General features: G+C 41.8%; 1 protein-coding gene across 1 annotated transcript; it reads left to right on the forward strand.

The window, feature by feature from the left end:
• Nucleotides 1-99: 99 nt before the first annotated feature.
• CAGE1 (cancer antigen 1) lies at nt 100-27,567 on the forward strand. Its single transcript, XM_075124737.1, has 11 exons — nt 100-211; nt 2,158-2,354; nt 5,115-5,211; nt 6,512-6,999; nt 7,304-7,495; nt 8,560-9,756; nt 10,350-10,472; nt 11,709-11,858; nt 16,952-17,056; nt 22,494-22,564; nt 27,495-27,567. The coding sequence occupies exons 1-11, from the start codon at nt 100-102 to the stop codon at nt 27,565-27,567; spliced, it is 2,805 nt and encodes a 934-aa protein (XP_074980838.1).
• The last annotated feature ends 152 nt before the right edge of the window (nt 27,568-27,719 follow it).

The following is a 27,719-nucleotide window of genomic DNA, read 5'->3' on the forward strand; positions in this document are numbered from 1 at the left end:
AAGGAGCTGGCTGTCAAACCTAGTAGCGTTTAATGCGGTGTAAGGTTGCGGGGGATAAGCTAAGTGACAAGTCGCTGGCTAAACTTGAGCCGCGGGCCGATGAGTCGTTGTTACAAATCTCCAGCACCAATTCCGTTTACACGTGCCCATGAGACACATCCAACGTTCTGCTTCAAGGCTCTCTCATCCCCGCCCCTCTCCAGCCGTTCAGGTAGGGGGATTGGTTGTGGATTTGTCATGCACAGAGGGTCTTTGTGACGTCACCGCAGTCCTAGCCAACCGGACTTCTAAGAAGAACAGCCAGCCCCCAACCCACCTCGTACGCAGATGGTCTAGGAGGGAACGGGAATCACCTGGCCGAAATTCAGAAGAGTTTTGATGGATCCAAGATGTGAGCCTATTAGAATTTAAAACCTAGCAAAAACTGATTATGAGAAGTGAAGAGAGGTGCTGCCCAGTGGTAAATTTCTTCTCCACTTATAAAAAAGTCCCAAATAGAATTGTAAGATTAAACTGGATTAAATACAGTTCATAAAATACAAAGGGCGTGGAGGGGTAGGTTATTATCATTACTGTGATAGTATTTCCCTAGGAGATTTTTTTTTCTAAGAGAGAAATTACTAAAGTGTCCCATATTATGGTATGAACTATTAACCTTAAGGAGGTTGATTAGTGAAAAGCTCCAAAGTTCAGATGCTTTTCTGAAAAATTTGAACTATTTTGGTTTGCAAAAATCAGGCTCTCTCACAAAAATTCTGGTAAATCTATTTTCAGTTTTCTAGGAATACCATGAGAATTGCCCTTTTTTTATGTTATTTTGGCTTATACTGAATGCCTCTGATCCAACTAGGACCAGCAAGCCTAAAGGTGCGTGAAAATTGGGTCAGGGAGAGGTTTGGTCTAAGAACTGCGTGAAATCATGGCTCCATTGAAATCAATGGCCAAACTCCCATTCACTTCAGTAATGCCAGGATTTAATCCCAGGCCTTTTTAATTCAAACCAGTTCATCCATCCCTTATACTAAACTCTAGTGATTAAAAAAGATGAATACAAATATTTATAAAGTCATCCTTATTTTGTTACAGTTTATTCTAAATTGAAAGCATACTTTGTCATGTCATGCTATCAAAAATACTAGGGTTTCCTTGGAGTAGGAGACCTGAATCAGTGGATTCTGCCTTAGATCTGAAAATCTTTTAGTAGGCGTTGGATCAGGCCCTTACTTCTCCACTGTGAACATAGTGAGCACACAGTCCTGTTTATGGCTGAAGAGTCTGACCAATACCACTATGGTTCCAAATGCTCTTCTGCTTGTCCCTTATTCTAAACTGATACCCCAGTCACTGAAAGGACCTGTAATGATAGATAGACAAGCAGGGAGGAGCCTTGTATTCTGAAGGTCATTGCAGGTGTGAATTACAGAATTTTCATACATAGGTTACATAAATCAGTAGTACTATCACTCCCAGAAGTCCTTTTACCCTTACTAGGAATAAATACTCACTACTTTCAAGAAGAGTTTACTTGGCAGAATATATATATATTGGGTGCAGAAATTTCACAGACTTCAGTTGAAGCTTTCTTCGAGTAAAGATTGCTACTCGATGAAGGCAGATATATATATACACACTCATATACCCATTATTTAGTATGTAATGTAGATTGTGTGCTCTGTGTTATATATATGGGTGTATATAATATACTATAAAATCTTCTAATGAGATCTTTCCTTAGACAAAACTCCAACTGAACCCAATGGAGTTTCCAATTTTCAGTCCTCACTAGATCACATTTCTCTACGTATGTCATAATAATGTCTTAATATTCAATACAAAAGACAAGGTGGGTGAGGTCATATCTTTTACTGGACCAATTTCTGTTGGTGGAAGAAACAAGCTTTCAAGCTTCACCAACAGAAGTTGATCCAATAAAGATATTATCTCACCCACCTTGTCTCTCTCATATCCTGGGACCAACATGGCTGCCACAACACTGTTAATAACAAATACACAGACAGTTTGATCACTGCTTGCTCGCTGGTGTGTTAGAAAAATGAAGGTGGAGGCCAGGCTTTTGCTACTATTGTTTGTGGTTTATGCTAGGTGAAATTAAAAGGGTTACAATCTTTTATTTGTAGATGTTTCCTCACCATCCAGTATGTAAAGATGAAGGCTATCAAAAGTTTTTGACTTTGGCAGTAATCAGTAAATCAGAGGTCGATGCTTTTACTCAGCAGCCTTTAAATACAATGAGTGAAGGAGATGCCATTTCCCTCAGTAATGCTTCTCTGCAATTGACCCACCGAGATTCTCTTAATGTTGAAAGCAGCAGTACAGCTTCAGAGATCTCTCAGGTATGTACGTCATAGAGCTACTTTGGGATATCTCTAAATTCCCCCATGCCAGTCTCTGGTATCAGTTCACATGGAAATTAAATATCCCATGAATATTTTTACCAAAGGAGTAGAGGAATTACATGCTGGTATCCTAACTGATATTCTCCCCCAGTAAGAAGAAAAGGAGTACTTGTGGCACCTTAGAGACTAACCAATTTATTTGAGCATGAGCTTTCGTGAGCTACAGCTCACTTCATCAGATGTTGAGCTCACGAAAGCTCATGCTCAAATAAATTGGTTAGTCTCTAAGGTGCCACAAGTACTCCTTTTCTTTTTGCGAATACAGACTAACATGGCTGTTCCTCTGAAACCTGTCCCCCAGTAAGGCAGGTTCTCATGGCCATGGTTTTGTGTGAGCTGTTGTTAAGACAGTGGTGTGTCTTTGCTCTCTACATAGCATTAGGAATATGAGGAAACCAAACAGACACAGTTGGGTTCCAAATAACTGTATTTACTAAATATATATGTATTCAAGGCCTAGCTCCATATATACACCACTGCTCTGTTAGGGTTCTGGTGGCATCAAAAATAGAAGGGAGGAATGCCCACTAGAGGGCTCCCAAACTATTTAAAGCACTACTGCCCAGTACCTGTACACTGCAGAGAGCTGCAACATTTCTTCCAGCCTTAACGTTCTGTCAGTATGTACATCATTTTAATGCAACTTGATTTGAGACGCCTTGAGTATGAAAGGTAGCATAGGAAAACAAACTGTACTCTTACTTATTATTATACTGTAGATTTCAGAGTAACAGCCATGTTAGTCTGTATTTGCAAAAAGAAAAGGAGTACTTGTGGCACCTTAGAGACTAACCAATTTATTTGAGCATAAGCTTTCGTGAGCTACAGCTCACTTCATCGGATGCATACAGTATGCATCCGATGAAGTGAAAAGGAGTACTTGTGGCACCTTAGAGACTATTATGCATCCGATGAAGTGAGCTGTAGCCCACGAAAGCTTATGCTCAAATAAATTGGTCAGTCTCTAAGGTGCCACAAGTACTCCTTTTCTTTTTTATTATACTGTAGTATCTCAGAAACCCAATCCAGCATCAGGGCTCCATTATGCTTGGCACTGTACAGACAAGTAACAAAAAGGGGAGTCCTTTCCCCAAAGGGCCTGCAGTCTAGGTATTCTATATATTTTTTTGCTTAAAGAGAATCTAATGCTTATGAAGGGTTGATGGTCCCGGAGGCTGAAGTTCTTTGTGTGTCAACAAAATAAGTGAAGCGTGAGTAGCAGCAGCGTAAGCTTCCTCATGCTGTCCTGTCAGCATGTTGGTGACCCTGACCTAGAGGGGACCAGCAGTGAGAGTGTAAATCATTCCCTGTGCCCATTCAGTCTTTGCCTCTGCTGATGCTGCCAGGGAGAACTAGGAGCTGGGCTGAGATCACCCACTCATTTATTTTAGGATCAACTATACCATGGTTTCAGCTACTACTGATCACCTGGGATAGGTTTAAAGTAGAGACTTGCAGGTTTACTCCATTATATATTTAATAAGGAATTCTTCAAGTAAACATGGTGATTCATTTGAATGATTGGGAATTAGCTTGCTTGTAACATTGATTATTAACTATTTCCTACTCTAGGGATACTTTCTCATATTTGCTTTTATTCCCTTCTTTCCTCAAGGCCTCCATGTGGGCGACCATCTCTCTAGCCAAGGTGGGCTGGATATGGCTCCTTTAGGAGGCCAACAATGCTCATTCTGAAACAGTCATAGAAGGTGATGCAAGTGACTCCTTAAGGAATATGTGACACCTGTGAGAGGGTTGATTTCAATGAAGCTCCTACTTCTGTAAGCAGCTAGCAAAAGTACCATGCCCTCAGGAGGATGATCTTATATTTAAAGTATTGTGCTGGGTCTCAGGAGATCAGATTTGATTCCTGGCTCTGCCACAGTCTTCCTGTGTGACCTGGCACAAATCACTTAATATCTCTCTGTGACTCAGTTCCCTAGCTGTGAAACGGGAAAAATAAAACTTCCTTACCTCACAGAGGTGTTGTGAGAATAAATAAACTCAGATAGTATGTTGATGGATAGCCCAGTGATAGCTAGATAGCCAATGAAACAGTGAGGAAGCTGTAATGTATTGGACTGAGCAGAGGGCTGGAGTTCAGAGATCAGGATTCTAATTTCTGTTCTGCTATTTTCTTGTGGTGGGACCTGACCAACATGACTGTGCAGGGCTATAAGACAACCACCACCACCTCTGTGCAGCCTCCCTATGTCTTGTTGGTCTCAAGCACAGGTGAGAGGAAGCAGGGTTTGCGTGCCCAGAACGTTTTCCTCACTCCATACAGGTCTGCAGGGAGTGGTCAGAGAGGACTAATTTGCAGCTCCACCCCGACTTAACATGCCAGCCGGCATAAGTGAGCTGGCATGTGAGGAGCTGTAATTTACTATTGATCACAGTCGGTATCATGTTTTTACTAACCTCCAGGAACAAGGAATTGTACCTGTGCACTGCTCCATACCCAAGGTGGTGGCACAAAACTCAATCTAACCCTGAACCTCTCTGTGCCCTCAGTTCAGTTACCTTAATGATGATGCTTGCTCATCTTTGGCTAGTAAAAGAAATACACTGTGATTCACACTTATTGGAGAAAATAAACAGAAAAATCGTCTGTGTGTAGTGACTTTTTATGATAAGTAAGGCCTTGAAGATCCAACTGATGAGGATTGTTAAGGATTCCCCTTTTTGTGTTTGCAGGATGAAATACAGAATGCGAGGAGGAAAGGGAATCCTGGCTGTAGACTCTACAAAGGAGATCATCTTTTTGAGCCAGAGTTGGAAAATTTGATATACAGTATGTTCCTCTTTGGCAATGAATCATGAAATAGAAAGAACTTTAACTGTCTTTCTTTTATAGTGCCCTTAAGTGTGCTATAGTGGCTCTTCACAGAAGGCATAGAAAGACTCACTCTCTTCCCCAAAGCACATGGAGCCTGGTCCAGAGTCCATTAATATCAATAGAAAGCTCCTCTTGATTTCAATAGGTTTTAGATCAAGCACTTACCATCTGTCTTTCAGATGTGACATTAGTAAGGGAGATAAGCAACAGAGACAGGATGGAGCAAAGAGGAAATATTGGAAACAGTAGGAATATAATCAAGATACTGTTTAAGCAAAGGTGTATTTATTTACATAAAAACACAACTATGTCAACAGGACAGAAAATAACCTAGAGAAGAAACATGAGGTCCATATTGAATTCACCAACACACAAATTTCACTTGTAAATTGCAGTGAATAATAAATTCCCTTCAACTGCATCCATGGTGACACCGAAATGAGATAATTTGGTCCTCGCAGCTGTTCCTGACTTGTCAGACCTTCATTTCGTGCAGGCTCACTGATGGCTCAGAATAGGCTGCCACAACATGCTGCTGCCTAATCCTGTGAGCTGGAGCAGGATGCACACCCAACTAGCACTTGCTGCTGACAGCAGCATGTGTGTTTAGCTGGCTGCGGGGGCTGCACACACCCACTAGCTGGCAGATTACCTCTTCTAGAGGCTATAGGCCCAGATCCCCAGCTGGTGAAAATCAGCGTAGCTCCACTGAAGTCAATGGAATTACATTGATTTACACCAGCTAAGGATCTGGCCCATAGTGTGCAAGCCAGCATGATAATCATAAGTACCTCCTAGAACTGCCTTGAGCATCAGGATTGATTCTGCTCTGCTGCTTGCTCCAGTATGAAAGGCTCCCTATACCCTTTTCCTTTACATTTCAGCACAACAGAGGCCAGGATTCAGTCCACAGCACGCTAATTCTTTTGCATCATTCACTATTCCCCAACATCATAGGCTAAATTCTGCTCTGACATGCACACTGATTTCAGTGGATGTTGCAGACCTGTTTCTGAGGGCTGAAATTGGAGTGTGCTAACATAATCCCTGGCGTGAGCATTCATGCAGTTGCATCATGTTCAGGTTAGGTTATTTCTGATCAGAAAGTCATGTAAACTGAAAGGAAATCATACACCTGTTGTGCTAACCCCAAACAGAACAGCATACCTCTGCCCAGTTACAGTGTGATATTTCTATTAATGTTCTATGAACCAGTTCTAATGTATTTACTCAATGCCATCCTGACTATGTGCAGATTTTGAAGACTCTTCACAGAAAGTCTTGACACAATTATGTGATACAAGAACACGCCTTAGCAACAAGGACTCTCTGTATGTAGCAGACTGGAAGGAATCCTCAGATAATGAAAGAATATTCTTCCCCAGGGAGGAATCATTATCCAAAGAAGAATCAACACAACACAGCAAAATGCTGGATTGGTCAAAGGAAAGCTCCATTACTGGAAAAGACTTAATTAAAAAAGCATCATGGGAAACTGAGAATGAGGAAGTTTCACTGGCAAAAGAATTGTTACCTCTGGAAGATGATCCATTTGTGATAATGGGGGAGTCATTGCTGGAGTGCATTGTTAAGGAATCCCCCATAAAAGAAGTGTCCTATTTTCTCACTCGACCCACAGGCTCTTTAATTAAGAAAAATCCGTGTTTTGTTACTGAAGAATTATCTTTCAGAGAGGACAACTTTAACTTGACTGGCAAAGCAGCCAGTCATGAAGAAAATATGGTAAGATTTCAAACTGCAATCCACAAGAAAGCGGAAGCATGTTGATGAAAACAATGTTCCCTATTATAGCTAGTGGTGATATTTGAAACGATATGTATACCTAGTAGTACTCTCTGTGGGAGAGTAGTGTACCTCTTGATGTATGATGTTATTAATAATAGAGTAGATGTATTCTAAATCCCCCCTTGACACTACAGTTGGGTGCAATAGAAATGCCTATTGAATTAACTGAGCTCTGAATTTTATGAGAGAGCATATTTTCACTGACGTAACCATTCAGTTTACAAACACCTTCTTTTGGCAGACAGCCACTGAACAACATGTTGACTGTGCAGAGAATTTGAAGGATATTTCTCCAGTCTCTTTGGATGAAAACATTGAATATATTCGAGCTCTGATGAAATCAAATAGACTCATGAAAGAAAATATCAAGAGCAACTTATCACATTGTTGCAACAAAGAGGAAAGTGTTGGCGGCAGCCTTCTGTCTGAGTCTGTGAGATGCCTTTTATTTATAATTTGTCTATCCTTTTAGCCACAGATATGCAACAAGGGGAAGAAATTTTTTATTTAAATGAGTTGAAAAGCTGCATAAAAATGTGTGGGCCAAATTCTGCTCCGATTTACTATTAGTTTTATGATAGCATCTGGGAACCCTCAATCAAAAATCAGGGCCTTCTTGTGTTAGGCATCACTGATACCCAGTTCTGTCCCACTGAAGTCAGTTGGCCCTTTATCTCTGTTTTGGTTGAATTGTACCATCATTGAGTGACATCTCCCTTATGTAGGCCATACAGAAATTCAATACATACATTGTTGCACGGATCAGTGAAAGTCATTTTTTATCTGTGGTCTTGTTTGCCCTTTCAACTTCAATGCTCTGTCTCCACTTTCATGCTATCCTGTGCAATAGCTGTGCCTGATGGCTTGAGTTTAATAAATTCCTGTTGTAAGATGGTTGCTCAACACAATTTAGAACCCAAATCTACAATGGCACCCTGTGAGCCCCATTAATTTCCTTGGGGCTCTGCACAGACACAGTAGCCATGAGTGCCATTGCAGAACTGGGACCCTAGAGAGATGCTGTTTTTTATTCATTGTCAGTCCAGGAAAATACACAGCATCCTATTTCTGGTTGGGAAAGAGTCTGTCTTGAATTTATTGCAATTTTATTTTTTGCAGTTACAAAAATGAGGAGTTAATAATTTCAAAAGAAAAAAATGATTATGAAACGTGTTTTTGAAAATTTATATTTATCTGTTAACCTTGTTTTGCTTTGCTATGCCTGGACCAGATTGATTCAGTTCTCAGATAAGTAATACTTCCATTTAAGTTAATGGAAATGCAATGTGAGTAAGAAGGACTGACTAAAGAGGGCAGGATATGACCTCCTGTTTGTAATGGTAAAATGGCAACAATATTGGTTCTCTTACAGTAAATGGAACTCATTCAAATTATCCTCAGGTGAAGTAGTCAGGTAAGGCAGACAGTCAGAGCCAATCAAGTCATGTATGCTTTTGTTTTTCTAATAAGTGACAATAGGTTGTGGTTGTCCCCCAGGGAGCATGTATATCTGAGAAGTCTTTATTCCAGTCTTCTGAGAAGTCACTCAATGGCCAAGAAGAATGCAAGCAAGGGGACAGAGGAATTCTCCCATCTTATAGTACAAGAAGTCTCTGCCTGAGTCCCTATGAAGCATCCTTCAATATGTATGAGACAAAAAACTCAGCGCTTGGCCCAGAGAAATGGCTATTTCAGGTGGGGGATGTGGACTTGAATGAGGTAATCAAGGGATTAGAACAGGACCAGCAAATGCAGCAAAACCAAATCATGGATCTTCAGTATGATAATATTTTTTTGGAGAAGAAGATTAAAGAAATAGAGAAGCTGCTGCTTGAAGAGGGGAGTATGGATTTGGATGAGGTCATGAAGAAAGTAGAACAGGACCAGAAGAAACAGCATACCCAAATCATGGATCTTTACTATGATAACATTTCTCTGGAGACTAAGATTAAACAGCTAGAGGTGGAAATTGTCCAGCAGCAGCATTTTATAGACACCATAAAGAAGCTGAAGAAGAACATCGAAGATCTAATTGAAGCAAAGGACAAGATCACTGTGGAGAAGACTGAGACTGACAGCTGCCTGAAGAATGTGCAGGAGGCTTTATCCAGTGCCAGGGACCATCTTGAGGAAGCTGGGGCTGAAAGAAAAGCCCTTCTGCTGCAGCTGGAAAAACTTAAAACTGATTATAGTCTCCTTCAGGAAAAGCATGAGGCAGAGATGGAGCAGAAGACCAAATCTACGACCCAGTGCTTACAGATGGATCAGACGATACGCAGGAAAGAGCAAGAAATACAAGAGCTGCGGCATCTTAAACAAAAACTGGATCATGAGGTCAAGACTGCCACTTCCACCTTGCACAGACTTAGGGAAGAAAAGGAGAATGCAGAGAAACAACTCCTGTCCCTTCAGGCAGAACTTCAGAGACAGAAAGACGACTGGCTGGCAGAAAGGCAGCAGTTGGAGTCCAGATATAACAAGCTGGTTGCTCAGATTAAAATCTTGCAAACAGAATCTGAAAACGAGAGGGCTGAGACAGAGAAAATGCAACAACGGATCAGTGCATTCAAAATAGAGAACCAAGAGCTTCAGCAACAGGTAGCGAAAGACAGAGAGCAAAATCGTTTTCTCCAGCTTGAAACTGACAGGTGGAAAGAACAGTATGACAAAATCAGGGAGTCACAAATAGTAAAGGTATTAGTATACACTTTGGAACCTTGACATACTGTATTACTGTAAAAAGTAAAAGAACCTATGTTACTTAGACTAGAATAGAGAGCCCAACTGCCTTATATACTCAGTGACCACCATGTGCCTTTCCTTCACTTTTTTAGATGGGGTGAAATTCACCCCTCCACAGAAGCTCAGCACAAGGCCTGTGCCCCATTTAAGACCTATTTTGAAGGCTTCCGTGGTGATAGGCTTGATCTGCCTCTGTATACAGAGGTGAATTTCACCCAAAGCACACATAGCAAACGCACACACTGGCATAAAATGCAGGTCACAAATAGCTGCTAAATGCAACTTTTACAGTCTGAATGTTGTGGTTGTAAGAACTGATTATGTATTTAAAATCCCTCACTGAAATAAATATGGCGTTCAAAATGTGTGTGTTTGGGGAGGGGGGAGAGTTTTGGTCCCCTAAAAGTGGTATTTTTCTATCTTTTTTCCCCCCTTTTCTCAGTGAGAGGCGAGAGTATGGGTCTGAGTAAATGAGCCTTTGTATTGAGCAGAGATATAAGCAGCATATGTTGATTTCTTCTTTAATTTTGCTGTCTTCATGCTAGGAGCAGATGCAGTATCAAATGATCCAGAGGCTCGGACATAAAATTGGCATACAGAAGGAAGAACTAAGGAAGAAAGAAGAAGAAATAGAGTGGAAGATGCACATTCTGAGGAGGTTTCTTCTGGTATGTTAGGACATGTGCTGTCCTTTCTTAGAAGAATGCTTTATTATAGAAATAGCAGTTACACTTTCATGTCTACAGATGACATGATCCTTTTCTTCCTTACTTATGCAAAACTCTCATTGACTCCAGTGGAAATTCTGACTGAGTAAGAAGTGCAGGAACAGGATTAAGTACTAAGGCTTCTATCCAAAAAAAGTACTTAAGCATGTGCTTATCTTTAAGTACATGGGAGTACTCCTGCAATTAAAAGATACGCATATGTTTAAGTGCTTTGCTGGATTGGGCTTTAAGATGGGAAATATCTTATACATGGCTCACACAAACGTTGGATTACATAGAATGGAGATAAGTTTTACAGTTTGTAATTTGAAATGTACAGTAAATTTAAGTGGAAAAATAGTTGTGTCCACATCCATCCCCCCCGCAATGGAGCGGATTAAAGAATGGAATGTGCACACCAAATTTGTCCCAAATTATGTCAGAGAGAGGGGGATTCAGCTAATGTGGCATCATACCTTTTTCTTCCAGCACTGCAGAAACCTTTCTACATGATTTTGGCATGACTGGGTCATCCTCCTCCTCCCCGCTCCCACCACCTCTCGGGATTTCCATGTACTATCTTATGCAGACTCCAGCTCTGTGTTGTCAAACTCACAGAATGGGGATAGGTCCAGTGGGGAGCTAGTGGGAGCAGTTACTAAGAGAGTCAGGGAGAACCAGGAATAGTGAGGAACTACTGGACTTTTGCATGAATGTATCACACTTCTGTTGATGTGTGAGACCAGCAGGGTGGCCCCACAGATCTCAGGATGTATCTTGGGTAGGAGAGACACGCTGCTTGTTCTGTGGGAACTGAAAGCTCCACTTCCATAAGGTTCCCCAACACTCATGGTGTGCTAGGTCCCTTCCAAATATAAAAGAAGATATGGTCCCTTCCTTGGGGAGAAATTCTGGTAAATAGGAATTGGCCCTCAATGGCCATGTAGGAGATCCTTGTCAGAACATGAAGTATACAAGCATCATAGTAAAAACTAAGAGCACAGTGTCATGTACTCATGTTCAGTCCCCAGATTTCATGCTGAAGCTTTCCTTATGAATGGTAACTATAGCTGGTGAGAATCCTGTGTTGCATGTAGCTTTTCTTTGGTAAGACTAGTTATGCACACTACTTGCATTTTCATTTGGGAGGCATCCTTTTTGTCTTGTAATCTGACAGACCCCAATGTGTCCATACAGGATATGAAGTCGATGCATTCTGATTTAATCCAGAAAAACCTCCACAGCGAAGAAGACCATTTCAGTTCTCCATATGTGCAGCGAGCATCCCAGCTTCTATCTAAAATTCGCAGCCTTCTGTCCCTCACAGAGGGACTACTTACCTGCCAGGTAATGCAAAACAACCCTGTCAATGCCTATCTACACAGGTCCTAGGCACTGATTTCAGATCCACTTGGAGCTAGTCACCTGGTATTCGCTCTTGCTGTATTTAAAATAAAGGAATTTCAGACATGTCTTGAAAACAAACAAACAAAAACGTATTATTTTAACTCCTCCCTGCAACTTTAACCAGCCACAGTCACGCGGCTGAGCTCCCATTCGCCTGCTAAGCTGGTAACTCTAGCTTGGAAGTGATTTTAGGTTGCTGGCTCCAAGGCAACATTTTCTGTCCATGTATGGAAAGGCAAGAAGAAGAAAAAAAAGATGGAGATGTACTTGAAACTTCTTCTAGCATTGCCAAAACCCCACTCAGACTACTCCCTTCCACTGACAAACAGGTGGAAGAAATGTTTTGACGCTGCTTTCAAATCCAGCCAACATAGGTAGTGAGCAAAGTCTGCAGCCATCTGATGACTATTTGGTGGCCTATATGAAATGATTTGGTGGTCTCAGTCCAGTTCCAGTGGACAGGTATCTACATCACAAAAACTACCTCAGCTCATTGGAACCCTTAGTAGTAGTCTTGCTGGACTTTGGCTCAATGCCTGAATGAGCATGGAGTCAGAATTACTGTCTCATTCCTAGAGGTGGTTTCTCCAGAGCATGTTTGAGGGATGCTGCCGGGACGCATGCATTGCTGCTGCCTGTACTTTGCTTTATTTATACTGTAGATACAGAGAGGTCGATGTTGTTCAGGACTGTCAATCCCGCACCCTTCATGAGCATTAAATTCACACACACACGAGAGACGTATTAAAAGAAAAGTAATTGTGACTGAGGTTAATGAAAAATATCAAATTATTTCTCTCCTCTTATCAGTAAGCCTCTATGGTCTTGACTACAATAGGGACATTTTTGCTAACACCGGTTCAGCTCCACCAGCATAACGATGCTGAGAGCCAGGGTGTAGACTAGGTTCCATGTCGCTGCCAGCCTTTTAAGCACTGTGCATTAGACCAAATGTGTGTCTATGATCTGCTGCTAAAGAAAGGCTTCTGGTGAGTGAGTGCTGGTGAGTTGCTAACACTAGTGGAGCTGAAGTAGGGTTAGCAACAAGGTTGCATTTTGAGCAGTGCTTCTGGTGTAGGCCATACCTACCTGCATAGTATCCTTGGCTTAGCCATAGGTGTCAAACCAGGGAAGAAACATTTTCAGTGGTTGCTTCTGGCTCCTTTGACTTAATTCCCTGGGGAACTGATTTGGTAGCTATGAAGTGTCCTCTATCTCTGGAACCGATGGCTGCCATTAATATTTCCATGCGACTCCTGAGCAATTGTATAAAGAATGTGAAAATTCTTGTGCATTACCATCACATTATTTCTTTATAGACAATGTCTACTGGAAACAGAAGAATGTGTTGGAGATAAACAATGTTGGAGATGTAGGGCCAAATTATTTAGCCTCTTCAGCCCACTTGTGCCATGCTGGCAGCACTAAGGGGCCAAAATGGGATCTCAGTTGAAAATTCCTCCAACCTGGGGTGTCCTCCCCTGGAGTAGAGCTGGCATGACTGGCTGCTACCCTGCTCCATGGCTTGGCAGAGGAGATGTGTTGGAGGTGTGGCCAGAGTGCAACTGTGCTCTGGTTTGTCTTAGCTGGTCACAAAGGGTACATTTACACAGCAATAAAAAACAACCTGCAGCACCAAGTCTCAGAGCCTCGGTCAACTGACTCAGGCTTGCAGGGCTTGGACCTTGGGGCTAAAAATTGCAGTGTATGTAGACATTTGGGCTTGGGCTGGAGCCCAGGCTCTGAGACCCACGCAGGGTTTCAGAGCTGCGCTTCAGCCTGAGCCTGAACATCTACACTGCAATTTTTAGTCAACTGACCTGGGCCAACAGCAGCCATACCGTGTGTCTTTTATTGCAGTGTAGACATGCCCTTAGGCATAGTTTAGAGAAGTATTTTTCAACCTTCTTTTGCTGGCAACCACCTTTGTACTTAACATTTTTTTTTTACCCCCTACCTTAAGCTTGGGCTCAGGCTTCAGCCCCAAGCAGCGGGGCTCGGGCTCCGGCTTCAGCCCAGGAGGTGGGGCTTGGGCTTGGGCTTGAGCCCTGGGCAGCAGGGCTCGGGCTGAAGCATGTAACTCGGCTTCACAGGGCTCCTTGTGGCATGGAGCACCGGGCAGTTGCCCTGCTTGCCACTCCCTAGCACCAGCCCTGCACTGGCAACCCTCCTAAACCCGTCCCGCAACACGCAGATTTCGAGCACTTACCAAGATGCTGTAAATTACAGCAGGGCTAGGACTGGGACAGAACCAGTCTGAAAGTCAGGGAGCTGCAGAATGGCTCATTTGTGTCCTCCCTGCTGTACTTTACATTGACCAGATGCAGCAAAGAATCTGGTCTGTAGTACAGAAAATGCTGACTTTACACAGATACTATGGAATTGTATAAAACTACAAACATATTGGGAGAATTTACAGTAAATAACAAATGAACTGTTGGAACAGGATGAAAATTCTCCACTGGATCCAAGGATGGTTCTCTCTTGTATCCCTCATGAAGGTGACTATTTCATCTTGCAAATAGAAATTTCTGAATATTCTTGATTTCTTTTGCAATGTTAATGTTTCATAGCCATGGAAATGAGAAAAGGTCTTGCCAGTACGCAAGTGGATGTGTGAAGTTTCACAGTGTTGCAAGAACTGGGGTGAAATCCTGGCCCCTTTGAAATCAATAACATAACTCTCATAGATTTCAATGGGGCCAGGATTTCACCCCTGCTACACAGACTGTGAAATAATAACACCTTTCAAAAATTTGGACTCCTTCCCTAGATGCAATGGTATAAAATAGCTTATTCCTTCCATTGTCCTCCCTAAGTCTCCAATCCTGCATTGAGCAACATGTGGGCAGAGCCCACAGGGATCCAGGTGGATGCAGTGATTCACCCATGCAGTTCACATTGCAGGAGCAGGGCCTTTGTTTGTAAAAGTGGGGCTTGCCTACATGGTGAGTTAGCTTGCAGCAAGCCAGGGTGCAAATTTACAGCCCACTGGCCTGCCATGCATTAACTTGCTGAGTGGACCCTGCTACCACAAACTAAAAGTTCCATAGTGTGTGTCGACATATTCCGTTTGAATCTTGCTAGAGGTAGCAGGAGTCTGTATGACATTCCTTGTGATAATCTTTTTAAAAATATATCAGTAATTTTCCTCTTTCAGTACTATAGGGAGAGCTTGGAAGCCTGAGTCTCCCCTCGCATCTAGGACCTGACTCAGTGCCCACTGAAGTCAATGGGAAACAGGCTAATAATGATTGGTAATACAGTATGTGGCATGTACAGGAAACGGAGCACTGGCCTATTCTATTCAAACCATACTGAAGACCTTTAAAGTTGTATGGACTCCTTGCATGGCAGAACATCTACAAATCTCACGGAAGAAGAGAAGAGAGAAATGGACAGATGGACAATTTAGAACTGATATTAGACTAATTTTAGTTCATTGTTTGAAAAGAGTAAAGAATTTGCAAAACCCAAGCATCAATGAAGTGGTGAATTCTTCCTCCGATGTATGGCTGTTTCATGATGTACAACAGCATTACTGGCTATTCCTATAATGGATATGTTTGTTATTTAATCATTTAATTTCTTAATATGTCTATATTTTATTCAATATTTTGAGTGTTTATTTAAGCCCTCTTTGACAAATTCAGAGCAGAACAAAGGACAAAACTGAAACCAGGGGTCAAATTCTGCACAACTGGACTGGGATTCAGGAAATCTGGGTTCAATTTCTGTCACAGACATCCTGTATAACATTGATCAAGTCACTGAGTCCTGATCCTTCAGCTAACTGCATGTAGTGGCAGTGCGCCTCTATGGAGCCCCAGTGAAGAGAACTGATCTATTCATGGGTGTACTGCTGCAACCGCACATCATCAGTTGCGGAGCCAGGGCTTTACTCTCTCTATGCCTCCGTTCCCATCTATCAAGTGGGAATAATATTCCATTTTTCCCATCCCTTAGTTTGTCTAGTCTAATTGGATGGTAAGCTTTTTGAGACAGAGGTTGTGTCTTGCTAAGTGTATGCACAATGGCTAGCACAGTGGGCCTGTAGTTGCTATTGTAATAAAAATAAATAATGCACACACAAAATTCCAAAGAACAGCTCCCATTTTGACTTCAAGCCTACCCTTCAATTTTAATCCCAGGCAAATCCTTGGGGAGTCTTTGGGAGGGAGAGGGAATTATTTTTATTCCCCTCAATTCTTCCTTTCTGTCATTCATTTTTTACTTATTTCAAGTGTCCACCTATTGCTCTATGAATTTTTATAATAGATAAGGTAACACTGAAATCATTATGTGTAATAAACTAAATCTCCCACCACTGGCATAGTTATATTTTCCCACGACAGTAATCCTAGCTAACCTCCCCTTCCCTACCTTATTCAATCCATGTCCTTCAAGCCATGCTTCCCAAACAGGAAGAGAAGAAAGATGGTCCTTTACAGCATGTCTGGAAGGTTCACAAATCTGTGCTCTGGTAAACCAAGGGGGAAGTAAGTTCCAGAGTCACAGATCTCTCATGGAAAATGTCCTATCAGCAGGCCCTTCCTGTTTAAGCCAGGGCTCTCCAGCTACAAAAACCTCCACTGATCACAGATGAGGTTGTGCCTCAAGGGGAGGGAGCCAGTCTCTCATGTAGGCAGGTGGTTCCAAACCATTTTGGACAATGTAAGTTAAAACAGACACCTTAAACTTCACCTGGAAACTAAAAAGCAGCCGATGCAGATCACAGAGTACTGCTGTTACATGGTTAAAAGCCTGGTGGTTGGACTTCCAGCAAAGGACCTCTAGTTGTGGTTGCTTCCAAAATCAATCTGAACTATCTCTGGGCAGGCCATCGGGATGTCACTGAACAATAATATTAAGTGTTCTTTCCCCCTAAAGTCACTACTGTTCCCAGCACTATCTGGTCTAGGGAACAAGTTCAGAACCTGATGGCTCTGAACAGACCTCAGTTAGGCCTGGTTAATCTCATTAGTTTGACTGTTTAAACGTTGTTAATGCTGTCTCACTGTTATGCTTACTAGGACATGGATTCTACCATCGAATATTCCAAGAAGAGTGAAATTATTACTGAATTGGGAGAAAAAATGAAGAACGTCACCCTTAAAAAGAAAACCTTGGAGAAAGAGGTAAATATTCCCTCATTCTTGGTGAAGGTAGAAGTGAGGCTCCTGCCAGCCCAGACTGTCCCGAGAAGAAAGACAGATTCAGCAAAACAACAACATAATGCTAGGTGATGTCTTCTATGGGAATGACTATGAAAATCATTTCTGAGACTCAAACTGTCCTCATCAGGGTCTGAATCTCTGTTTGGTTCCTGATGAAGAAGGTGCAATCCTCAAAAGCTTACCCATTTAATTCTGAATTTTCCAATAAAAGGCATCACCTATAATTCCATGATGCTGTTTTTTATAATTCTAATTCCTGCTGAGATATGTTCCCAAATTTCTGGGGCAAACTCAGCAAAATAGTGCCCTCGATCTGTGGGTCTGGGTATTATATCCCTCTGTTAATCACCTTTTAAATTGGCCAAGAGGTTTCCACTGGAGTGTAAGTCAAAACTCCAGTCAAAATATTTTATACAGTAGAATCCATTTACTCAGCAACCTGACAAATAGCATGGCTGCTTAATTCGGAAGACTACCGAGAACAAATTCAGGCAATGACTTTTCCATGACTCTAAAGAATGGGGATAAATGGCAGGTACATTGCCGTATGTTAGGATGTGTGCCAATACTGCGTGCAGTGTCCATACCTTCTGTACTGGTCCACTAGGAGGAGCTAGAACCAAGCCCATTGTGGTGAAGCATTCAAGCTCCATTGCTAGTACTATGGATGGGGAATACTCTGCATCTGCAAATCTTGCCACCCTACCTTGTGCTGTACAGTGGTGGAACATAAGCACGGCCATCCTGGGTCAGCCTAAAGGTCCATCAAGCCCAGTATCCTGTCCTCTGACAGTGGCCAATGGCAGGTGCCCCAAAGGGAATGAACAGACAGGTTATCATCAAGTGATCCATGCCCTGTCACTCAATCCCAGCTTCTGGCAAACAGAGGCTAGGGACACCATTCCTGCTCATCCTAGCTAATAGCCATTGATGGACCTATCTTCTATGAATCTATCTAGCTCCCTTTTGAGCCCCGATATAGTATTGGCCTTCACAACACCCTCTGGCAAGGAGTTCCAGAGGTTGACAGTGCGTTGCGTGAAAAAATACTTTCTTGTGTTTGTTTTAAACCTTCTACCTATTAATTTCATTTGGTGGCCCCTTGTTCCTGTATTATGAGAAGGAATAAATAACACTTGAACTTACTCAGTATATGTTTCTAAATGGAATCAAATTGTTCTCCCGCTTAACCTTGAATGGCTGGTTAAACTGACTTATCTTGGGAACCTGGCTTCTGATCCTCACATTTCATTCTGGATACCGCCTTATAAATAGGCTTTTATGAACATACTATTTTACAGAGTGACTATGCCCCTGTATTGATACCAAAATCTTGTCACAAGAGATGACAGTGCAGTTGGAACTCTGAATTCCTTTAAAGGGAATGTCAGTCGCTGCACTCTATTACTGCTACAAAATGTCCCTTAATGTACCCAGGTTTGCTGTTCTGCCTGAAGAAAAGAGAAAATTGATATGAAAATCAAAATAAATAAAAAATAAATTAAGGAACAGATCTGTAGCCAGCTCCAGGGGAGGGGTGGGTTTCAGCAGGGGCTAGGGTCTAACAGGCACTCTTGATCCCTAAGGCCCAGATCTTGCAATTATCTCCATGCAGCTGTACCCCTGCATAGGTGCCTGGACTGGGATGAGAAGTGATAAAAATTGTTGGATGAACACAGCAAAGGGCATGATACAAAAATCTGAACAGAATAAATTGGATGCATTTGGTAGCTGTGCTTCCTTCTGTGGATACTGAAGTGATATAAATAACGTACTACACCCAGGCTCTGTGTATCATTTATAAGGCAGTATTTTTTGGTTGGGAGTCTCTCCACCCAAGATTTGCTTGTGTGATTGATAGTTTTTCTGCTATGTGTTAAAAATAAATTATACTTGAGCGGCATATATTCTCTCTTTCACGTACTTTAATCACTGTAAATATTTAGTTACAGAAACACAGGGAAAGCATAGCAGCCATGAGAGAGTTAATTATTCATGAGAAAGCTTCCCAAGATCAAGTGACTGAGGTGAGTTCAACATTATCAACAGTTATAGAAATTAGAGGTAATAGGTTGGTGTTTGGTCAGTATTAATATACGGTGATATTAGATTAAAATATGACTTAGTTCCCCAGGGGCAGGATTGTCTCATTCTGTGGGTGAGTCTAGATTGCAGTTTAAGCAGATGAACCCAGAGTGGCTTTAATGTAGCTGGCTTGGGTCCTGGAGTGAAGCTGCCGCAGCACAGGCCAACCCAGCACCCTCGATAACTACCTTAAGGGGTAGCCTATGCTAAGCGTGTGCTGCTGCTGCTTCACTACTCCAGGATCTGAGCTAGCTAAATTAAAGTTAGCTCAGGAAAGTCTATTTGAGCTGCACACCCTGTGATTTTGCCTAGACATACCCTTTGTGTTTGTATAGAGCCTAACACAATAGGGTTTCAGTCCTGATTAGGGCCCTGGGTGCTAAGACGAATACACTACTACTAACAGTACAATAAAAACTAGATGTGTGTATCCGAGTTCTGCCGGCTTAGCACCTGCTGCAGTGCCCCTGTTGTGGACAGATATGCAGGGAACTTTGGGGAAGGCGTTTCAGTGCATAGGTACAATAACAGTTGGGTGTGTTTGGAATCACCGCACTAATACATATAAACCAAACAGTCTAATGAAGTCACACTGCTCTGTTGCAGGGCAAGACAGTGCCAGCGGTGCTACCCCATTCATTAACATAGTGACTTACCTAGTGTAGACAGGCCTCCTTTTTCACTCTTCCTCTCCCTTTCCAAATTTCATGCCCTATCTGTAAAAGAGCTGTTATATTTTTATTGACTATCAAGAAGACAAGGTGTAGGTAGGTCAGGATTCAGAATTGGATGTGTTTGTTTCCCAGCACCCATACTCCATTGCCACATGCCTCACCTCTCCCAGCTGGCTATGGTCCAGTTGGGGAATGCCTGAGGGAGTCAAACTTTGGTCATTTGCTCTACACTCCCAGTCCTGATATACCCCTGGCACCAGGGCCTGCAAGGAAGGCAGCCTAGAGCCCTGTCTGACATCTGTGTGCCATCTGGGGACATCCAGTGCTGGGGGAATTCTTTGCATGGGAATTATAATTAAGGCTATGTTTATGTCACGGAAGTCATGGAAGTCACGGAATCCGACTTCTAGAGACCTCCGTGACATTCTCCGCTTCAGCCCCAGGGGCTGTGGGACTCTGGAGGTGGCAGCTAGCGGGGCCCTGGCAGGGTTTCAGCGACAGGGGCCCCCCTGCAAGGTTCTAGCAACAGGTGACAGACTCCTGAAGGGCCCCTCCTCGGGGTTCCAGTGACAGGCGACAGCCTTGTGCGGGGGAGGGGGACATCTCAGGCAAGCGGCTGGGGGTGTCCGAATTTTTTCTTTAGGAAATATGGTCACTCTGCTGCTCCCAGTCACCAGGGACGGAGGGGTCCCCCCCGCAGCTTCTACCTGCCATGGGTGGAGGGGAAACCCCACAGCTCCCAGCCGCCACAGTGGTGGGGGAACCCATGGAGCCACAGCAGCAAAAGTCACAGAGGGGTCATGGCTTCCATGAATTTTTGTTTATTGCCCATGACCTGTCTGTGACTTTTACTAAAAATAACCATGACAAAATCTTAGCCTTAGTTATAGTGAGTCTCAGCTTCCTTTACATTGCTTGAGAGTCACAAAGGGAGTGGAGTTGGGGTGAGATTCTGTGCCATAATCTTTTTACATTTTACACTTTAAAAAGCTGTATCAGAATGAATAGAACTCTGTGGATCAGTCACGTTTACCAAACATTTTAAATTCTGGCATGTAGTCTTTAGGAAAATGTAAACATACTAAATAGAGGATTTGAGTCATTACTGCATTACTCCAGTTTTAGGTAAGTGTAACACTTCTAAAATCAGCAGAATTACACCAGTTTAAACCTGGATTAACAAGTGGAGAATCAGGCCCAGAGAGTATATTGTCCTGATTTTGACAAGCAATTTTTTTAAAAAATGAGTGTGTTGGAAACCTTGAAGACCAAACTAGTCTTTGGTAGATTGAGTGGTTTGGATAATAGTTGTAAAAATAGACTAATTACATTATGGAACTTGAAATCCATTATTATAGAAAAGGAAGCAAGTATAATGACTAATATTGGATTTGACCCAATTTTCCTTAATGACACATTTATCCATAGGATGCAGGTGCTGGTCAAGAGGAAACTGGGAGTGGCACAGAACTGCTTGATTTGCTGAGAACAAAACTGGGTGAATACCATAAGCAAAGTGATGACCTCCATTGCCAGGTGAGGAAACCAGTATATGACAGAATAAGGCCTTGGAAGTTATTTTTGTTGGAAAACAGTGTACAATAATGCTTTGTCACACTGCATTCTAGTTCACTTCCTAAGTCTGGTGAACCTTACGTACTCCTATGGATATATTTACATACACATACAAACACAGACACATTCTGGTGGTGATAAGTAATGGCATTTTCTATTTATAGTGCTTGCCATCTGGGAGCCTCAAAATACTTTACAAATATTAATGATTTATGCCTCACAATACCCCTAGTAAGTACAAGCAGCGTATCCTCACTTTACAGTTTGGGAACTGAGACAAGTGACAAATAAAGGCTTGCAAAGACCACTATCCCTTTTCAGGAAGTCATGGCCGCCATCTATCTTCCACTCTTCCATTCTGAGTGGTAGCTCTTTATTTCTGATGTTTAACAGGACACATTTAAGACAGTAATTGTCAATGAAATATTTTTGTTGTTTTTCTGAGATTACAAAACTGGAAAACCATCTGGCGCTAAAGGAAGAAGAATGTAAGAGACTCACAGGAGAAAATGAGAAGCTTCAAGGAGATTTGGGTAGCTTGACATGCAAGGTACAAGTGTGATTGTATAGCAGAAACTTTACATGTTAACCTGACACAATGGAAAGTTGACATTTTCAGGACATTTGTTTATATTGTATGTTTCTCCCCCTCTTCCGACTTATCTTAATTGTCTTCTTAGACTTGTGAACTCTTTGTCATATCTCACAAAGTAAGCAGAGTCGGGCCAGATCAGTACTTGGATGGGAAACCTCTAAAGAACACAGAGCTGGGTTTGATATACTTTGATAGAAAAGGAAGCTAAACTCAGTATGTGTAGAAACTTAGCATATGAGCCAAGTCCTGCTTACTTTATTTACATGGTTAGTCCCTCTAAAATCAGTAGAATTATCTGCATGAGCAGGACAAGTAGGATATAGCTGTGGAATGCTCATTAGGGACAGTGGGAGCAACACATACAAATGCAAGACCTATGGAGATGAGAATGTATTGCTTTGTGGAAACTGTCTTTTGCTGTTTTAGATATTATACAGCAGCTAATCGCTTGATGATTTTATTTTGAAAGGTAACATCATATGAGGAAATTATTGAATGTGCTGACCAAAGGCTTGAGATAGCAAGTTCCCAGATATCATAGTAGGTTGACTGAACTAATTACTTGATTTTCTTCATTTTGCAGAGAAGTGTGTGTGTGTGTGTGTGTGTGTGTGTGTGTGTGTGTGTGTGAGAGAGAGAGATTTTCCCTTGCTTCCCTTATTCAGGGAGACAAAGAATAAATTATGTTCCTTGATATGACAGTATTTTTATATTTTATAATTACTGAAATGTGCTAAATACTGTACAACATAAAACATGAGAACAAAGATCAGTTGTTTTGTACAATACATATCACCGAAACTAAAAGGATAGGCCTCCATCCTCAGCTGCAGCAATGGAGTAAACAGTGAATCTTTGGAAGGGGATTGCAAAGGTGGTCTTATCTTGGTAAAGATGTGTCATGGAGCATTCACACAATGTATGTTAGAGCAGCCTAAGGGTGAGTCCCACTTACACTAGCTGCAATGGACCAATTTACAACTCATTGGCTTACATCTGTCCCGAAGAGTTGATATGACATCTGTGGATTGTCAGATTGCCTCTGGAGCTTTGGCCATGCTCCCTACAGTGGCAATGGGAGAGGGACATAGAAGTTGTTATGGCTGCCTTACATTACCTGAGCATCCCATTAAAATGAGGGCCTTTCCCAGGCCTGGCTATGCCTAATTTAGGGCCAACTTGCACCATTCCAGTTGAGAACTGGGATAAGAGCTTTGCAATATATACAGCTTGAGGCTTGTATATTATTTATAACATTTTTTGGTATCAATCTTCTTCCCAAAACCAACAAACAGAAACAAACCCACCAACACCAAATGGAAGTTGGAAATGTTTTTAAGTGTGGCTATTTGGAGTGCTTCATCCATTGTGCTACACTTCCTAATGTACTTGAAAGAGTCATGATCAGTTCCACCTTTCTCCTTAACGACGACAAAAAAATTATCTAGATCACTTGATCTTTCAACAGCTATCTTCTGTTTATATTTCTTCTGTGTCTGACAAGTACATCAAAAGTGGTCAAGCTGACAGGACATATTATTTCTCAACTTCTTTTTATTTGTTTGATCTTCAAACAGTTATCACTGTTCTTTAGACAGAACAAAAAATCTGAATGTTTTTGAGAAAATGTTGTTGCAGTATAACAGCAACAATTCCTTTCTGGAAATTAAAACTCTTAAGGCTGTGATTCTCAAAGGAACACAAAGCAGTTAGTTGTCTGAAATCCTAATGAATTTTATGAGAGCTTGAAGTTTAAACCTCTTAAAGTGCTTTTGAAAATCCCAGCCTCAATGCCTAATCATAACCCCTTTGAAGTCAATGGGAGATTTGCCATTATTTCACTAGGAGCAGGCATGGACCCCTAGGACCCATTTCTCTGAGGTGCTGAGTGCTCTCAAGTCCCATTGATTTTCAGATCTCAAATGGGGTACCCAATAATAAATTAAATGGGAGCAGAGAGCACTTGGCACCTTGCAGAATTAGACTCCACATGAATATGACATCATACCCGGTAACAAATTTATTTTACTGTTACAGGACAGGAAATGACATGGTAACAATGACAAGGCCCAATCCTGCACTATGCACACTACTTATTACCATGAGTAGTACAAAGTACATCAGCAGGTCTGCTAAGGGTAGTAAACACCAAGCTCTGTAAATAAGGTTCTGCAGGACTGGTCACTGAAGCTCTGATTCAGGGCAGCACTTCAGCACATGCTTTTAAAGTTAAACATGTGCTGAACTGCTGCCCTGAATCAGGGTCTGAGTTTGTAAAAGCATGCAGTTGATTAAATATGTAAGAGATAATAAGGTTATGTAATCCAAACCTCTTTCCCAAGGCTGATATATATCCCATATAGATTGCATGGGACTAGTGGTGTCAGTTATACCACAGAAATATGTATTATGGACTATCTTTATCAATACAGTAAGTGTCAGAGGATTTCATGGGGGAGGGGTGGGGGATTAAAAACACAAGTTAAAACTTATTTTTCTACTGAGGTCTTCCATTGTCTGGCTAGTAGGGACATTCAGTATCTATTTTTAGGCCTACTACAATTTTAAAACATGCTTTATTTTCCTGTTATTCTTTTCTAATTTGAGAAATCCAGCACAAAAGCCTGTCAAACTCTGACTGAGAGGCTCAGTGACCAAAACCAACATTTTCAAAAGTGGCCTCAGATTTTGAATGCCCAACCTGAGATGCCTTGGGCCTGATTTTTAGAGATGCTAAAGATCTGCAAATCCCATTGACTTCAATTAGAATTGTGGGATCTCATGGCTTTTGGAATCCAAAAATGACTTTAGTCCCAGGGTATCTCAATTTTGGAATCCAAAAATGTAGGCACAAAAAACAAAAGGCCAATTTTGAAAACTTTGACTTAATAGTCTAGTAATACATGTAGTGAAGTAATAAATTGTAAAATGTGTGCTCTGTAAAGTATATGCTTTATTGGGAAAATCCCATTGTAAGATATTCCAGTAAGACCTATTATTAGTTATAATTATTATATACAATAGTCATTTACCTTTTAGAAAAGTCCTATAGAAATATAATAGGGCTGAAACCGACAGGATTATATGGCTCTATAGAATGACTCTAGAAAACTACAGAATTTAATAGAGAATTATATCCTTACTATTGAATTGTATAGGTTGATCAGATATGTATTTATTATTATTATTTAGAGACCCCACCTGAGATTTGGGCCCCATTGTGATAGGCACTGTGCAGTCACATAATAAGACACAGTCTTAACCCCAAAGACCTTATACCTAGATCTGCAGTGGTACTGAGTCACCTGAGTCTCACTGAAATCAGTGAGAGTTAGATGCCTAAATACCTTTGAGGACCTGGGCCTTACATTCTAAATAAATAAGACAGACAAAGGGTGGGAGGAGAAATTGAGGCACAGAGAGGTAAAGTGACTTGCCCAAGTTCATACAACAGGTCAGTAGAACCCAGGTGTCCTGACTCCTGGTCCAGTACCCTGTCTTCTAGATTTCCTAGCCTGATTAAATATTCTATAGACATGTTCTAATTCTCTCTTAAATTGTGTAGGCCTTCTCTATAAAAGCTATATTTAATTAATAAAATGCATCTAATTACAAAATCAAGGTGCATGTATAAAAATGTGTAAGAAAATACAGTTTATACAATTTTTAAAGGAAGAGATTTTCCCCCAAAACAATTTAAATATCAACTCACCAACTCTTCAAACATGCAATTCCACCACCACTCAGGCAGGCAATGTGTCTTAAGGGTCAACATACTGGGGTTCTCTTGGTTCACCAGAGGCAAGCATCTTCCTGAGTTGAGTGATAATCAGTGAGAACAACCTGCTAACAGTTCCAGATATTTCATTCTAAGAATGATATCTGGAGTGCCTCATCTGATTTACTGAATTCTAGCGCAAGTCCGCCCTTATCAGAAGACTCTTCCCACAGCCTAAGAGGAGGAGCAATTAAACCCAGGGTTCAAGTGATCGCGCGGGACAACAAATGATTAAGCAGGGACAAGAGTGAGGGTCTTAGGTTCAAAATCAGGGATTCAGAGGGGGACATCGAGAAGAGAACCCCGGACAGTGCCCATTGCTTCTCAAAGATGGCTAGGGAGCCAGCGGATGCTGCCCAGAGGAACTCTGCCTGGATGTGTGAAACAAGGGAGGAATAGAAGTAGGCCCCACAGTCACAGAGTGAGTACTTTCCCGTCCAACATCCTCCTCCTGGTATCGTAGATGGCCATTTTGGCCAGCGCCAGGAGGAGGTTGATGAGGAGGTCTTGTGACTTCATGGGGCCATGAAAAGGGTGTGCAAAAATGAAAAGGTGTGGGGAAAAGTGCAGCCAGAACCTCAAAAGGAGGCTCTGAAGGAACTGGAAAAGGGCCTGCAACATGGCACACTGCAGATAAATGTGTGCCAGGGTCTCCCTCATGCTGCAAAATGGACAGGCATCAGGGATGGGAGTGATCTGCTCCAGGTACATGCCCATGCTGATGGTTCCATGAAGGAGCTGCCAGAGCTGATATCCTTGGCGGCCACGTGGGACTCATCTGATTTCAGCTGCTGCTACCAAACATGGGAGGAGAAGAAGTCTCTAGGTAACTCAGGCCCAAACCTCCCAAGACTTTAGGCCTTGATTCAGCAAAGCACTTGAGCATGTTCTCATCTTTAACCATATGAGAAGTCCCACTGAAATCAAGGCATCTATTCAAGTATTTAAAATTAAGTACATGTTTAAGTGTTTTGCTGCATCAGAACCTTATACACCAAAGTTACCACTTTGAACTGAATCCAGAAGTGAATAGGAAACCAGTGTTATTCCTGGAATATTGGTGACTAACCTGGCTCAATAGCCAAGTAATCCAGCCTTGAAGTCTCAATGGTATGAATAGCCATAGCAAGGTCCAGATCTAAGAATAATAACTGCAGGTACAAAGCACTTTTAGCCACTAAAGGCACCTGAGATTATAGGAGCAGTTGGGGACCCAAAAGCACCCCCAGTTGTGAACCTCTTGGACAAAAGGTGGGACACCTCTTCAACAGGGATGGTAAGAATAACCCCTGCTGTACCCCCAAGAATTCTCTCTGTCCCACAAGCATTACCTCCATCATGTTTGGATTTAGCTTCAGCCAGCTTGTTCTCATTCAAGTGCCGATCTCAGCCAGGCACTGGGAACACAAACACACTGCACCATTCTGAGTTGAAAGAAAAATTAGGCAGACATAGAATGTGGTGTTACACTGATGACACTGCTGCCCAAATTGCTTTCTATACACCCTTCAAGCCCCCTGCCCCTTGCATCCAACCCACACAGTGTCTTCACATACAGTACATGCAGAAGAGACAGTTTGATAGTCTTAATTTCTGTACTGTACCTAATAAAAATATTTGTACTGAAAAATAAGGATAGATACATCTATATCTATACAGTGTACAAACAGTTACATTGTCTCTTGCTGACAGTTTAGAGAAAAGAAACAAGCATCTGGAAGACTTAATAAAGAAGTTCAGAATGAAAGCCAGAAAGCTGAGGTAAACATCATACAGTTCAAATGCCAGAATAAAAGGTTTTTTTAAAAAATCAACCCTTTTTATAATAGATACTATCAACTGAGGGCCCTTTTTGCAGGGAAAAAAAATCTATATAACTGAACACTGTCATGATCAGCCCCTTCTAGCTGAAAATAA

This window comes from Caretta caretta, chromosome 2 (assembly GCF_965140235.1).
Source record: "Caretta caretta isolate rCarCar2 chromosome 2, rCarCar1.hap1, whole genome shotgun sequence".
NCBI lineage: Eukaryota > Metazoa > Chordata > Testudines > Cheloniidae > Caretta > Caretta caretta.